The sequence below is a fragment of the Nerophis ophidion genome, linkage group LG21 (assembly GCF_033978795.1).
Source record: "Nerophis ophidion isolate RoL-2023_Sa linkage group LG21, RoL_Noph_v1.0, whole genome shotgun sequence".
Taxonomy (NCBI): Eukaryota; Metazoa; Chordata; class Actinopteri; order Syngnathiformes; family Syngnathidae; genus Nerophis; species Nerophis ophidion.
The window spans coordinates 23,399,922-23,414,106 of record NC_084631.1 but is presented as its reverse complement, the minus strand read 5'-3'; the positions used below and the strand labels follow the sequence as shown (position 1 = coordinate 23,414,106).

The 14,185-nt window shown below is 38.6% G+C and overlaps 1 protein-coding gene across 1 annotated transcript; it reads left to right on the top strand.

The window, feature by feature from the left end:
* The first annotated feature begins 2,448 nt into the window (after positions 1 to 2,448).
* LOC133539903 (uncharacterized) lies at positions 2,449 to 13,806 on the top strand. The gene is made up of 8 exons (XM_061882219.1): positions 2,449 to 2,978; positions 3,064 to 3,164; positions 3,260 to 3,387; positions 5,249 to 5,479; positions 8,202 to 8,490; positions 8,576 to 8,808; positions 11,157 to 11,284; positions 12,822 to 13,806. Exons 1-8 carry the CDS (start codon positions 2,552 to 2,554, stop codon positions 13,313 to 13,315), a joined length of 2,031 nt encoding a protein of 676 aa, XP_061738203.1. The 5' UTR covers positions 2,449 to 2,551; the 3' UTR covers positions 13,316 to 13,806.
* The last annotated feature ends 379 nt before the right edge of the window (positions 13,807 to 14,185 follow it).

Genomic DNA, 14,185 nt, shown 5'->3' with positions numbered 1-14,185 from the left:
ATCTGAAATGATGCTCAAGCTAACGTTTGCCGTACTTGCCAGCCCTCCCGATTTCCCCGGGAGAGTCCCGAATTTCAGTGCTCCTCCCGAGAATCTCCCGGGGCAACCATTCTCACGAATTTCTACCTATTTCCACCTGGACAACAATATTGTGGGCGTGCATTTAGCGTCCTCTTCAACCATCCAACCTGAAACCTGTAATGCAGACCTGGGCATATTAAGGCAGCCAGTTGTGCTTTTCAATCTGGCCCGCCGTACATTCCCAAATATATTTTTTTTAGATCTTTAAGATGGAAAGTGTAGCTGCCATTATATGTGCAGTGATGTTTTCTAATGACCGTAAGTCTTGAACTATACACAGTATTTCAATGGTTGGAATCTGCGCTTATGGATGACTATTACTATGGTCATCTAATTAGTTACTATGGTCATCTAATTTGTTACTAATTAGTTACAGTTGATCTGCCCTTTCTTTTCTTTTTCTCCTATGTCCCACTCTCCCTTGTGGAGGGGGTCCGGTCCGATCCGGTGGCCATGTACTGCTTGCCTGTGTATCGGCTGGGGACATCTCTGCGCCGCTGATCCGCCTCCGCTTGGGATGGTTTCCTGCTGGCTCCGCTGTGAACGGGACTCTCGCTGCTGTGTTGGATCCGCTTTGGACTGGACTCTCGCGACTGTGTTGGACTCTCGCTGCTGTGTTGGATCCGCTTTGGACTGGACTCTCGCGACTGTGTTGGATCCATTATGGACTGAACTTTCACAGTATCATGTTAGACCCGCTCGACATCCATTGATTTCCTCCTCTTCAAGGTTCTCATAGTCATCATTGTCACCGATGTCCCACTGAGTGTGAGTTTTCCTTGCCCTTATGTGGGCCTACCGAGGATGTCGTAGTGGTTTGTGCAGCTCTTTGAGACACTAGTGATTTAGGGCTATATAAGTAAACATTGATTGATTGATTGATTGATACTATGGTCATCTAATTAGTTACTCTGGTCATCTACATCACAGCAGCTGTGTGGGTGTGGAGCGTTTCCACAGAGGCGGAAGGAGATTTTCACAACAAATTTCTAAAGCTTAGTGATGTATCAGATATATCAGATTGTGTATATATATATATATATATATATATATATATATATATATATATGTATATATATATATGTATATATATATATATATATATATATATATATATATATATATATATATATGTATATATATATATATATCAGCTATGCGTTCATATTTCACTGTTGTTGCATTTTTGTTGCGTTTCACTTGATTGTAAAAGGGGGTGGGGCGTTCATATTTTGTCAGTATTCGGTGTTTTATCTTTCATAGAAAAATTTAAAATTCTATTGTGTTTTTTAAGGCGGTCTGTCATAATGTTTTTAGCATTCAATCAGACATTATTGTGAGGTTTTGTATTAGTGTTCATTAACATAGATATACCGGCCCCCCAGACACATTTTTTTCTGTAAATGTGGCCCCCGAGTCAAAATAATTGCTCAGGCCTGATGTAATAAGGTGGTTCTCCAATGGGGGTACACGTACCCCTGGGGGTACTTAAAGGTATGCCAAGGGGTAAGTGAGATTTTTTTTTAAATATTCTAAATATAGCAACAATTTAAAAATCCTTTATAAATATATTTATTGAATAACACTTCAACAAAATATGAATGTAAGTTCATAAACTGTGAAAAGAAATGCAACAATGCAATATTCAGTGTTGACAGCTAGATTTTTTGTGGACATGTTCCATAAATGGTGATGTTAAAGATTTATTTTTTTGTTAAGAATCATTTTAGATTACGTTTTTGAATCCAGATGGATGTCTATTACAATACCCAAAGAGGGCACTTTTAGTTGATAATTACTGCTATGTGTACAAATATTTATTTATAATTTAAGCAATTGTTTATTTTCAACAAGTTTTTAGTCATTTTTATATATTTTTTCCAAATAGTTCAAGCAAGATCATTACAAATGAGCAATATTTTGCACTGTTATACAATTTAATAAATCAGAAACTGATGACATAGTGCTGTATTTTACTTCTTTATCTCTTTTTTTTTTTCAACCAAAAATGCTTTGCTCTGATTAGGGGGTACTTGAATTCAAAAAAGTGTTCACAGGGGGTACATCACTGAAAAAAGTTTGAGAACCTCTGCTGTAATGTATACTGCTTAAACCTTTATTGTGAAAGTGTGTATCCTTGCCGCTGTGACGGGATGTATTGCGCTTCACTAACCGGAAGAAGAAAATACCAGCTTTGGACCAGGAAGTAAAATAAATAAACAAAGCTACCGGGCTAAATTGAGAAATAAGAGTTTTCTACGTCCAGATTAGGCTCAACAAAACATTCACCCTTTAACGGCCGCTTGATGTCTTCCATCACGTCCGCAATCTGTCCAGGACAGCATGCGGACGTGACGGAGGAGAGTGTCTCTCCTCCGTCACGTCCGCTTTTTTTTTTATATAAACAGCGTGCCGCCTCGGTTACTATTTTTCTGAGGCATTGTTTAGGACTTAGTGTACGTACAACAAAATGGAGACGACGAGTAAGAAGAAGAAAAGGTACTCTTGCAAGTTCCGAAACGATTGGAAAAAAGAATTTCAGTTCATCCAGGACAGCTGGAAAGGGAAGGGGTACGCCGCCTGCAATTTTTGTAGATCAGACATCTCCATCGAGCACGGCGGCCGAACGGATATACTCATTCACGAACGGTCGGAGAAGCACAAGGCCGCGGCGGCGCAGCGCCATTCTCATTCCATTATCATGGGCCAGCTTGCAAAATGTCAACCCAAGGGTGTAACATATGCCGAGACAAAGATGGCTATGCTGATCGCTGCAAGCGACATCCCGTTCTCATTTGCGGACGACTTCAACAAATCCGTGAAGGATATGTTCCCGGACTCAGAGATCGCTTGCCAGTACGCAAATGACAGAACAAAGGCTACTCAAATAATGAAAGGTAAGTGTTGTTGTTTTTTTTATAAGTAAGCAGCAAGTACAGTGCAGTTAGAACAAATGTGTTTTCATTACTGTGTATTTGATAGATGCCATTGCCCCGGAATTGGACAAGGAAGCGGTCGACCTGTGCCAAAACCAACCCTTTGCCCTGATGTGTGATGAAAGCACAAGCAGAAACACGGATAAAGTATGTATTTTGTATTTACACTTCTCTTGTAAATTAAATTTATAGCTGCTGTCAGTGCAAATTTCTATCTAAATACATGTTTTTGTTTTTTAAAGGAGTTTGTGATATTGGCCAGGGTTTGCGATCCCAAAACTGAGGAGGTGGTGACAAAGTTTCTGCACATGCCAGCGTGCAAAGTTGGCACAGCACAGAACCTCTTTGAGGCACTGAACACCGTGCTCAGGTAAATGTAAAGTGGCTATTGTGTAAACCAGGGGTGCCCATTACGTCGATCGCGAGCTACCAGGGGTGTGTCAGTCGATCTCCAGCCAGGCTTTTAAAAAAAATAGACCTAAAAATTAGTGATCATCAATCTTCACCAAGACGTCACTTAAATGACATTCACGGTACCGGAGTGTCTTGTGAGATGACGCTGGCTGCTGCAAGATCATTATTATTAAAATATGACCTAGAGGAAGTCGAGAAACACTTTTTATTTCAACAGACTCTCGCGCCGTACCTTCCGTCAAAACTCTAAAGGCCGACTGCACATTTCCTATCTTCACAATAAAAGCCCTGCTTCATGCTGCCTGCGCTAACTAAATAAGAGTCTCGGAAAACTGGCGTGCACAAGCGATCCCTCAGAAAGCTGGCGTGCACATCACTTGTGCACGCCAGCTTTCCGAGACTCTTATTTTGTTAGCGCAGGCAGCATGAAGCAGGGCTTTTATTGTGAAGATAGGAAATGTGCAGTCGGCCTTTAGAGTTTTGACGGAAGGGACGGCGCGAAAGTCTGTTGAAATAAAAAGTGTTTCTCGCCTTCCTCTTTGTCATTTTTTCATAATAATGAACTGGCAGCAGCCAGCGTCATCTCACAAGACCCTCGGGTGCCGTGAATGTCAATCAAGCAAGCTACGGAATTTGCCGCCAATGTTTTTCTTGTAAAGTGTATGGAAGCTGGATGAATTAGATGCCAAAAACCAACCACTTTCATGTGGTATTGTACAGAAAGGACAACTTTTTTTCTCCTCCATTTGAAAATGTGGGCGTTATCATCATTACTGTCTGATTCCAATCAATGCAAGTCATCAGAATCAGGTGATACACCAACTTATATTCTTGTCTTCGTGAAAGAAAGACATCTATATGTGTTACACATGCTTGTATTATCATTAAACACATTTAACTTGTTTACAAAAATGTCTCTTTCATAAATAAATGAATATAAATGATATATATAAATGAGGTAGATCCCCTCGAGTTGGTCAATTGAAAAGTAGCTCGCCTGCAGAAAAAGTGTGGGCACCCCTGGTGTAAACAATTCCCGGGCGCGGCTACCGCTGCTGCTCACTGCTCTCCTCACCTCCCAGGGGGTGATCAAGGGTGAAGGGTCTAATGCAGAGAATAATTTCGCCACTTCGTGTGTGACAAGCATGGGAACTTGAACTAACTTTAAATACATTACAATATGCTGGGACAGTGGTTCTCAACCTTTTTTCAGTATTTTAATCAGAGCAAAGCATTTTTGGTTGAAAAAAAGAGATGAAGTAAAATACAGTACTATGTCATCAGTTTCTGATTTATTAAATTGTATAACAGTGCAAAATATTTCTCATTTGTAGTGATGATTCTTGAACTATTTGGAAAAAAGGTATAAAAGTAAGTAAAAACTTGTTGAAAAATAAACAAGTCATTCAATTATAAATAAAGATTTCTACACATAGAAGTAATCATCAACTTAAAGTGCCCTCTTTGGGGATTGTAATGGAGATCCATCTGGATTCATGAACTTAATTCTGAACATTTCTTCACAAAAAAAGAAATATTTAGCATCAATATTTATGGAACATGTCCGCAAAAAAATCTAGCTGTTAACACTGAATATTGCATTGTATTTTTTTTTTTCAGTTTATGAACTTACTTCATATTTAATTGAAGTATTATTCAATAAATATATTCATAAAGGATTTTTGAATTATTTTTAGAATATTTAAAAAAAAAATCTCACATACCCCTTGGCATACCTTCAAGTACCCCAATTTGAGAACCACTGTGCTAGAAGACAGACCACTAATATAGTAATGTTGTACTTTCTTTATTCCTAGTGACAGACAAATTGACTGGAGAAACGTTGTGGCATTTAATAGCGATAATGCCAGTGTAATGAAGGGGAAGCACAATGCTGTTGTGAGCAGAATCAAAGACGTGCAGTCGTCCCTAATTGACCTGGGATGCATCTGTCATCTGGTCCAGCTGGCCACAGGATGTGGCATTGAGGCTCTACGCCAGCCTATTGAAGACATACTCAGCGGTATATATGCTCACTTTGACATCAGGTAAGTCTATTGATATGATGGATGTTACACTGGCACATGAGATAAAAGAGAGCCTCTGTGCCAGGCCTGGGCAATTATTTTGTGTCTGAGGGCTGGTATATCTATTTTTAGGGACACCAACTTCACAATAATGTCTGATTGAATGCTAAAAACATTATGACAGACTGCCTTAAACGTAATGGAATTAAAAAAAAAAAAATTACATTTAGAGAAAAAATGTGTCTGGGGCTGGGGGCCGGTATATATCTATTTTTAGGGACACCAATTCAAAACTTTACAATGATGTCTGATTGAATGCTATAAACATTATGACAGACTGCCTTAAAAAACAACAGAATTAAAAAAAAAATTTTTACATTTAGAGAAAAAATGTGTCTGGGAGTTGGTATATTTATTTTTACGGACACCAATTCAAAACTTTACAGTAATGTCTGATTGAATGCTAAAAACATGACAGGCTGCCTTAAAAAACGTAATGGAATTTTTACATTTAGAGAAAAAAATGTCTGGAGCTGGGGGCCGGTATATCTATTTTTAGGGACACCAATTCAAAACTTTACAATGATGTCTGATTGAATGCTATAAACATTATGACAGACTGCCTTAAAAAACAACGGAATTTTTAAATTTAGAGAAAAAAATGTGTCTGGGGGCCGGTATATCTATTTTTAGGCACACCAAGTAAAAACTTTACAATGTCTGTCTGAATGCTAAAAACATTGACAGACTGCCTTAAAAAACGTAATGGAATTTTTACTTTTTTTTTTACATTTAGAGAAAAAATGTGTCTGGGGCTGGGGGCCTGTATATCTATTTTTAGGGATGCTGTCACGCCAAATTTCTTCTCCCTACAAACCCCACCCCCCCCCCCCCATTTACTTCCGGGGTCATGATTAATACAGACGTTTTGTTAACGCTATATTATAAAAAAATTGAAAAAACAATTTACAAACACAAGCTATGGGATGACATAAGAGAAAACGTGACTCCGGAAGTAAATGCGTCATCCCATAGCTTGTGTTTGTAAATTGTTTTTAAATTGTTTTAAATTGTTTTTATAATATTGCGTTAACAAAACGTCTGCATTTTAATAATATAGCGTTATATTTTTATAATATAGCGTTAACAAAATGTCTGTATTAATCATGACCCCGGAAGTAAATGGGGTGGGAAGGTTTTTGTAGGGGGGAAGAAATTTGGCGTGACAACACCAATTCAAAACTTTACAATAATGTATGATTGAATGCTAAAAACATTATGACAGACTGCCTTAAACGTAATGGAATTTTTAAAAAATGTTTTACATTTAGAGAAAAAAAAATGCTTGGGGGCCGGTATATCTATTTTTAGGGACACCAATTCGAAACTTTACAATAATGTCTGATTGAATGCTAAAAACATTATGACAGACTGCCTTAAAAAAACGTAATGGAATTTTTACATTTAGAGAAAAAAATGTGTCTGGGGCTGGGGGCCGGTATATCTGTTTTTAGGGACACCAATTCAAAACTTTACAATAATGTCTGATTGAATGCTAAAACATGACAGACTGCTTTAAAAAACATAATGGAATCTTTACATTTAGAGAAAAAAGTGTCTGGGGGCCGGTATATCTATTTTTAGGGACACCAATTCAAAAGTTTACAATAACGTCTGATTGAATGCTAAAAACATTGACAGACTGCCTTAAAAAACATAACAGAATTTTTACATTTTTCTATGAATGATTAACCACTGAACATTAACAAAATATGAATGTCACACCCCCTTTCGATCAGCATATTTTACATGTCACACCCCCTTTCGATCAGCACATTTTACAATCAAGTGGAACGCAACAAACAGTGCAATATGAACGCAAAGGGTAAAAAATAAACCCACCTAAAATCTGATACATCACTAAGTTTTAGAACTTTGTTGTGAAAACGCTTCCCGCCCACACTGCTTGGTGTCTCGTCTAACTTGCTGTGATGTAGATTACCATAGTAACTAATTAGATGACCATAATAACTGGTACTGTATATCATCCATAAGCGCAGATTCCAACTGTGACTCGTGCCGTCTTGCGGGTTCCATGAACCACCAAGCACAGACATTCGCTGGCAGGTGTAGACTTCATTTTTCAATCAAGAGAATCTTTCGCGAGTTGCTTTTTAGCTTCCGTCGCTCTGTGCTCGCTCCTCCGTGTAGCTTTTCAGCCGTCCACGTCTGTCTGCCTCTTGCTCTCGCTCACTTCGTCCTTGCATGCACTGGTATTTTCCTCTCGTCCTTCCTTGTTTCTCCACCTCTTTCTTCAACGTTCACAGCTGCCACCCCTTTTAACAGTGCGAGAGGATTCATTAATTGTATCCAGGTGCACGATCCACGCACCTAATCTCGCTTGTGGCGTCGCTCCCGGCATGCCCTGCCTCTCTGTCGGACCATCGGCTCCGCCTCTCCACACCAACCATTGAAATACTTTGTATAGTCGAAGACTTACGGTCAATAGAAAACATCACTGCACATCATAATGGCAGCTACAGTTTTCATCTTAAAGATAAAAAAAAAAATTATTTGGGAATGTCCGGTGGGCCGGATTGAAAAGCTTAACGGGCCGCATGTGGCCCCTGGGCCTGATTTTGCCCAGGTCTGCTATTTGACAGTTATTGGATGTCTTCTTGGTTCCCTGTCTTTTCAACTTCTTTACTTTTATTTTTTTTTTTTTAACCTTTCTCAACTTCAGTGCCGAAAGTTGTGAAATCTTCAAAGAGTTTGTGGAGTTCACAGACTCCGAGACTCTGAAGCTACTCCGATATTGTGCAACCAGTTGGCTCAGCTTGCTGACTTGCATAAACCGGGTGCTCAACCAGTGGGACGCACTGCAGGCGTACTTTGCCAGTCACCAGGATGTGGAGAAGCCTGGCAAGGTGAAGACGCTGGCAGAGCATTTAACCAGCAAGAAGACCAAGTTCTTCTTCCTCTTCCTCTCCCAGGCTCTGAAACCACTGGCAGAGTTCAATGTTATGTTTCAGGTCAGCCAGCCTATCAAAAGATTCACTTAACAGCATAATTTATCTTGTTTTAATTTTTATAACTGATAATCTATCATGTTTCTAGGCTGAAGGAGTAATGGTTCATCGGCTGCACCGGGAGATGACCAGCCTGGTGAGAAGAATAATGGGAAGATTTCTCCCTGCCAGCCTTATTGCGGATGTCCCACTGAAGGACGTCAAGTTCAAGGATGCCAGCCTACAGTTGCGAGACAGTGAACTCTTTCTTGGAGCAGCTGCACAAAGCCTCTTGGAGGACAACATGGATGAACTTTCCTCCTCTGTCCCAACGATGATCAAGTAATCATGATTATTGTCTTATCCAAATCAGCTTACCTCCTAAGTGCTAACTACAGGCATGTGACTTTTCCGTCTAAAGTCGGAATTCCGTCTTTTTTAATCTCTAAGTCAAGATTCGTTTACTTGCCGGTTCGTTTTTTGTAATCGAGACGTAGCTTATATTACGCCGTAGTTGATTGGGCGATGTGTTCCTTCAGGAATGGCGGTAATAACGTCCTCATTCATAACAGATGTTATGAATGAGGACGTTATTACCGCCATTTTCCAAATGTAAATGATGTCTGTTCTCGAAAGGATGCTTCACGAGTAAAAGAAATTGATAAACATGTCAAAAATAAGTTTCGATGGGACTGGGTGGAAAGGGAAATCACTGATACTGTTGGGAAGAAGGAAGTTACGACTTTGTTGGGCGATTTTATTCGGAAAATCGATCGTCCCGGAAAAGTTTTGTGCCCGTAGTGTCCTAATATTGACTATGGATCACGATGTTTCTAGGCTTTGGAAGTACTTGCGAAACGGCAAAAACATATGAAACAACTTGAAGCAAGGAAAACAAACTTTTCACTAGCTGGTACTTCTGAATGTCAACCGAAAGTGAGCAAACCTTTTGTTTGTTTACATCGACAACTGCCGTAGACATCGAGAGGAAAGATCCACCCAAACAACCCACTTCAGTTCTCCCGTCCAAAGGCAAAACCCAGTAACTCAATTTTGGTCAAAACTGAGCTGATGATAATTTTGGAGTTCCTAGGTGATATGCTTTACATTAGTGTTTTTTTTTTTTTTTGATTGATACTTTTATTAGTAGATTGCACAGTACAGTACATATTCCGTACAATTGACCACTAAATGGTAACAACCGAATAAGTTTTTCAACTTAAAGTTTAAGTCGGGGTCCACGTTAATCAATTCATGGTAGTGTATGTGATATTGTAATTTGTTCCGTAAGTAAGCTGTTACGCGCATGGCAGGACCTAGCAACTACCACATAACCGCGTAGATACAACAGAAAAACCTAGTATCTCAAGGGACCAATCGAAGCTTCTTCGTCAGTCGCCTTATTGTCTTTAATGAGACATTTGCACGAATGGGGGCCGACGGTCAACCTGATTATGTGATATTATGGCACGAGGGGATATTTGGAAGATTGGCCCAGGACGTTGCAAGCACCTTCATTAAATGTATTGTTCTGGATTCTTCCCCTTGCATACTCTTTTGGGCAGATAACCGTGGAGGTCCAAATAAAAACTGGACGCTGTACACGGCTCTTGCCCAATGTGCAAACGCAAAATGGGGCCCACCCGAGATTGTGTTAAAATATCTGGAGAAAGGGCACACGTTCATGAGAGCAGATTCAATCCATGGCTCAATCGGCAAGAAAATGAAAGCTCAAGAAAACATCTATACGTTTGATGACTTTGTAGATCTTTGTAAGACAGCGTCAAGATGGATTGGTTTTCCTTTGTTTTCCCCAAATCAGCTAGAAGTGAGTTACTAGGTTTTGCCTTTGGACGGGAGACTTGCAGACAGGGTAGTTAATAATGAGGTAAGCTAAAAAATATTTGCTTGTTTTAAATATTAACCAATTATTGCTTTGCAACCCCAAAAAAGAATAAGCGGTAGAAAATGGATATTGCTTTGCGAAATATAAATGTTTTTTTTTTCTAAAAATAAAAAGCCATGTGAAAATATATCATGACATTACAGAAATTCAAAGAATAGCATTATTGATTCCAGTTAACAATTTATTTGAAATAAATTTTCATATCATACTATTTTATAATAAGTTCTTATGTAGTCTCTTGAGACAATATTGTCAGTGGTGTAACAATCTTGAAGGTAAATATTTTCACTTTTTTCATGCAATATGTCAGTGCCCTCACATTATTATTATTTCCTATTTTCAAATATGAGTAAACAATACTAAACATGTTTAACAGTACTAAACATGACACCTGTGGATGTGAAATGAACACAAGATGTAAATATTAGTGACTAAATACTGTTGGGACTGAGCCATATACAGTGATTCATTAGGATAATTGGGATATGTACAGTATGTTCTATTAATGATGTTTTCATGTCTTTAAACACCAAAATATTTTCTTCAAATGGTGCTGTCTTTGTTAATTTTAGCATGTTAAATGGGTGAAAAACCATGAGCTTCGAGGGGCGTTGCCTCCCTTGTTTCCCCCGACCAGGGCCCGGACCTGGCTGGGGGTCTTAGTCCCCCAGACTCCTGGAAATTTTTAAGTCTTTTTCATTGTGGTCAAGTCACATGCCTGTAACTATCTGATATCCCGTCATACAATGGCTGTAATTTTTTTTTATCTGATCATGTGTCACAGGGCAGTGAGAGACTTCTTTGTAGCTGTCACCACAAATATGATGACTTCATTCCCCCTCGACAACATCATCCTCCAAAACATGACCGTGTTGGACCCAGAGTCACGGCATCAATTTGCTCCAAACTCAAGTGCGTCCCCTTACTTAGTTGATGGCGGTAGTTGTTTAATAATCAACTTCAGAAGTTATAGAGCAGGGGTCACCAACCTTTTTGAAACCAAGAGCTACTTCTTGGGTACTGATTAATGCGAAGGGCTACCAGTTTGATACACACTTAAATAAATTGCTAGAAATAGCCAATTTGCTCAATTAACTTTAATAAATAAATCTAGAGGGGGGTTGCCCACATCTGAGGTCCTCTCCAAGGTTTCTCATAGTCAGCATTGTCACCGGCGTCCCACTGGATGTGAATTCTCCCTGCCCACTGGGTGTGAGTTTTCTTTGCCCTTTTGTGGGTTCTTCCGAGGATGTCGTAGTCGTAATGATTTGTGCAGTCCTTTGAGACATTTGTGATTTGGGGCTATATAAATAAACATTGATTGATTGATATATATACTGTATATAAAAAAAGGGGTATTTCTGTCTGTCATTCCGTCATACATTTGTTTTCCTTTTACGGAAGGTTTTTGTCGAGAATAAATGATGAAAAAACACTTAATTGAACGGTTTAAAAGAGGAGAAAAAAGGAAAAAAATTCAAATTAAATTTTGAAACATAGTTTATCTTCAATTTTGACTCCTTAAAATTCAACTGAAAAAAAGAGAAAAACTAGCTAATTAAAAATTTTTTAAAAAAATTAAAAATAATTTATGGAACATCATTAGTAATTTTTCTTGATTAAGATAAATTTTAAAATTATTTTTGACATATTTTAAATAGGTACAAATCCAATCTGCACTTGGTTAGAATATATAACAAATTGGACCAAGCTATATTTCTAACAAAGACAAATCATTTCTTCTAGATTTTACAGAACAAAAATTTTAAAAGAAATTCAAAAGACTTTGAAATAAGATTTAAATTTGATTCTAAAGATTTTGTAGATTTGCCAGAATATTTTTTTTATTTATTTTAATCATAAGTTTGAAGAAATGTTTCACAAATATTCTTCATCGAAAAAACAGAAGCCAAAATGAAGATTAGATTAAAATGTATTTATTATTCTTTACAATTAAAAAAATAAATATACTTAAACATTGATTCAAATTGTCAGGAAAGAAGAGAAAGGAATTTAAAAGGTAAAAATGTACCGATGTATGTGTTTAAAAAATCAAAAATCATTTTTAAGGTTGTATTTTTACTTTAAATTTGTCTTTCTGGAATAAAGGAATTGATTTAATAAATTAAATAAATTTATTTAAACAAGTGAAGACCAAGTCTTTAAAACATTTTCTTGGATTTTCAAATTCTATTTGCGTTTTGTCTCTCTTAGAATTAAAAATGTCAAGCAAGACAAGCTTGCTAGTAAATACTAATTTTAAAATAGAGGAGCTCACTGGAAAGTGCTGCTATTTGAGCTATTTTTAGAACAGGCCAGCGGGCTACTCATCTGGTCCTTACGGGCTACCTGGTGTCCGCGGGCACTGCGTTGGTGACCCCTGTTATAGAGGATAAGACAATTATATCCCCAGCTCATTTGTGCTTAATTTACTCGTTTTCATTTGCAGTTATAGAGCTTGGGAAAAGTCTGCCGCAGCTGCGATTGGACCTGGATAGCCTCCGGGAAGAAGTTGTGGAGTACCAAGTGCTTGGCAGGGAAGATCTTCCTCAGGAAGCAAGGATTGACCGGTTTTGGGCCATGCTAGGAAGACATGGAAGATTCCAGACTCTGGTGCATTTGATGAAGGCACTTTTGTGCGTGCCACACAGCAATGCATCGTCAGAGAGGGTGTTCAGCGTGGTTAGAAAGATAGTGACAGAGAATAGAACGGGGATGGACAATTCAGCCCTTAACTCGCTACTTTCCTGCAAATTAAATTTCAAAGGTGCTGCCCATACCTATGCTCCTTCAAGGGCTGAGCTCATACTTGCCAGTCCTCCCGATTTTCCCGGTAGTGTCCCAAATTTCAATGCCCCTCTCGAAAATCTCCTGGGGGAACCGTTCTCACAAACTTCTCCAGATTCCCACCCGGACAACAATATCGAGGACGTGCCTTTTTAAGTTAAAGTACCAATGATAGTCACAAATGAGGTGTGGCGAAATTATTCTCTGCATTTGACCCATCACCCTTGATCACCACCTGGGAGGTGAGAAGAGCAGTGAGCAGCAGCGGTGGCCGCGCCTGGAAATACTTTTTGGTGATTTAACCCCCAATTCCAACATTGATGGCTCCCATTTTTATAGTCTTTGGTATGACTCACTTTGAACTCACAGCCTACCGATCTCTTTTGCGACCTCTCTCACCTAAAATCTTAATCGTGAATGCACACGAGTCGCCTGAGACTCTGGTGTGATGGTTCTCGGCGTGCCTTCCGACCATCACGATGCTCGCCTTGTCGCGTCATGTGATTCTCATATCTACCCAATTCTGAGGTCTCAAGGTTGGCAAGTATGGCTGAGCTACAGGCTGCGGAGCAATGCACCTTCAAATACAACCACGTGTAGAGGAGTGTTTGTGTGTATATGTGTAAATAAATGAACACTAAAATCAAGTATTTCTTTTTGTGTGTGTGTGTGTGTGTGTGTGTGTGTGTGTGTGTGTGTGTGTGTGTGTGTGTGTGTGTGTGTAAAATATATACTTAAATTTCAGCCATATGGAATACTTGAATTTCAGTGAATTACAGATAGCTGTAATTCACTGAAATGCAAGTATTTTGTGTGTGTGTGTGTGTGTGTATATATATGTATGTATGTGTATTATATTTATATATATATATATATATACACACCCCTAAGGGTGTGTTCATTTACAAGTGGTAGAAAGTGTGTGTGTGTGTGTATATATATATATGTATATATAGCTATATATTTATTTAGCAGGTCAAATTAAAGACCCTCATCTCTATTTGAACCAGACCCGATGTTTGTATA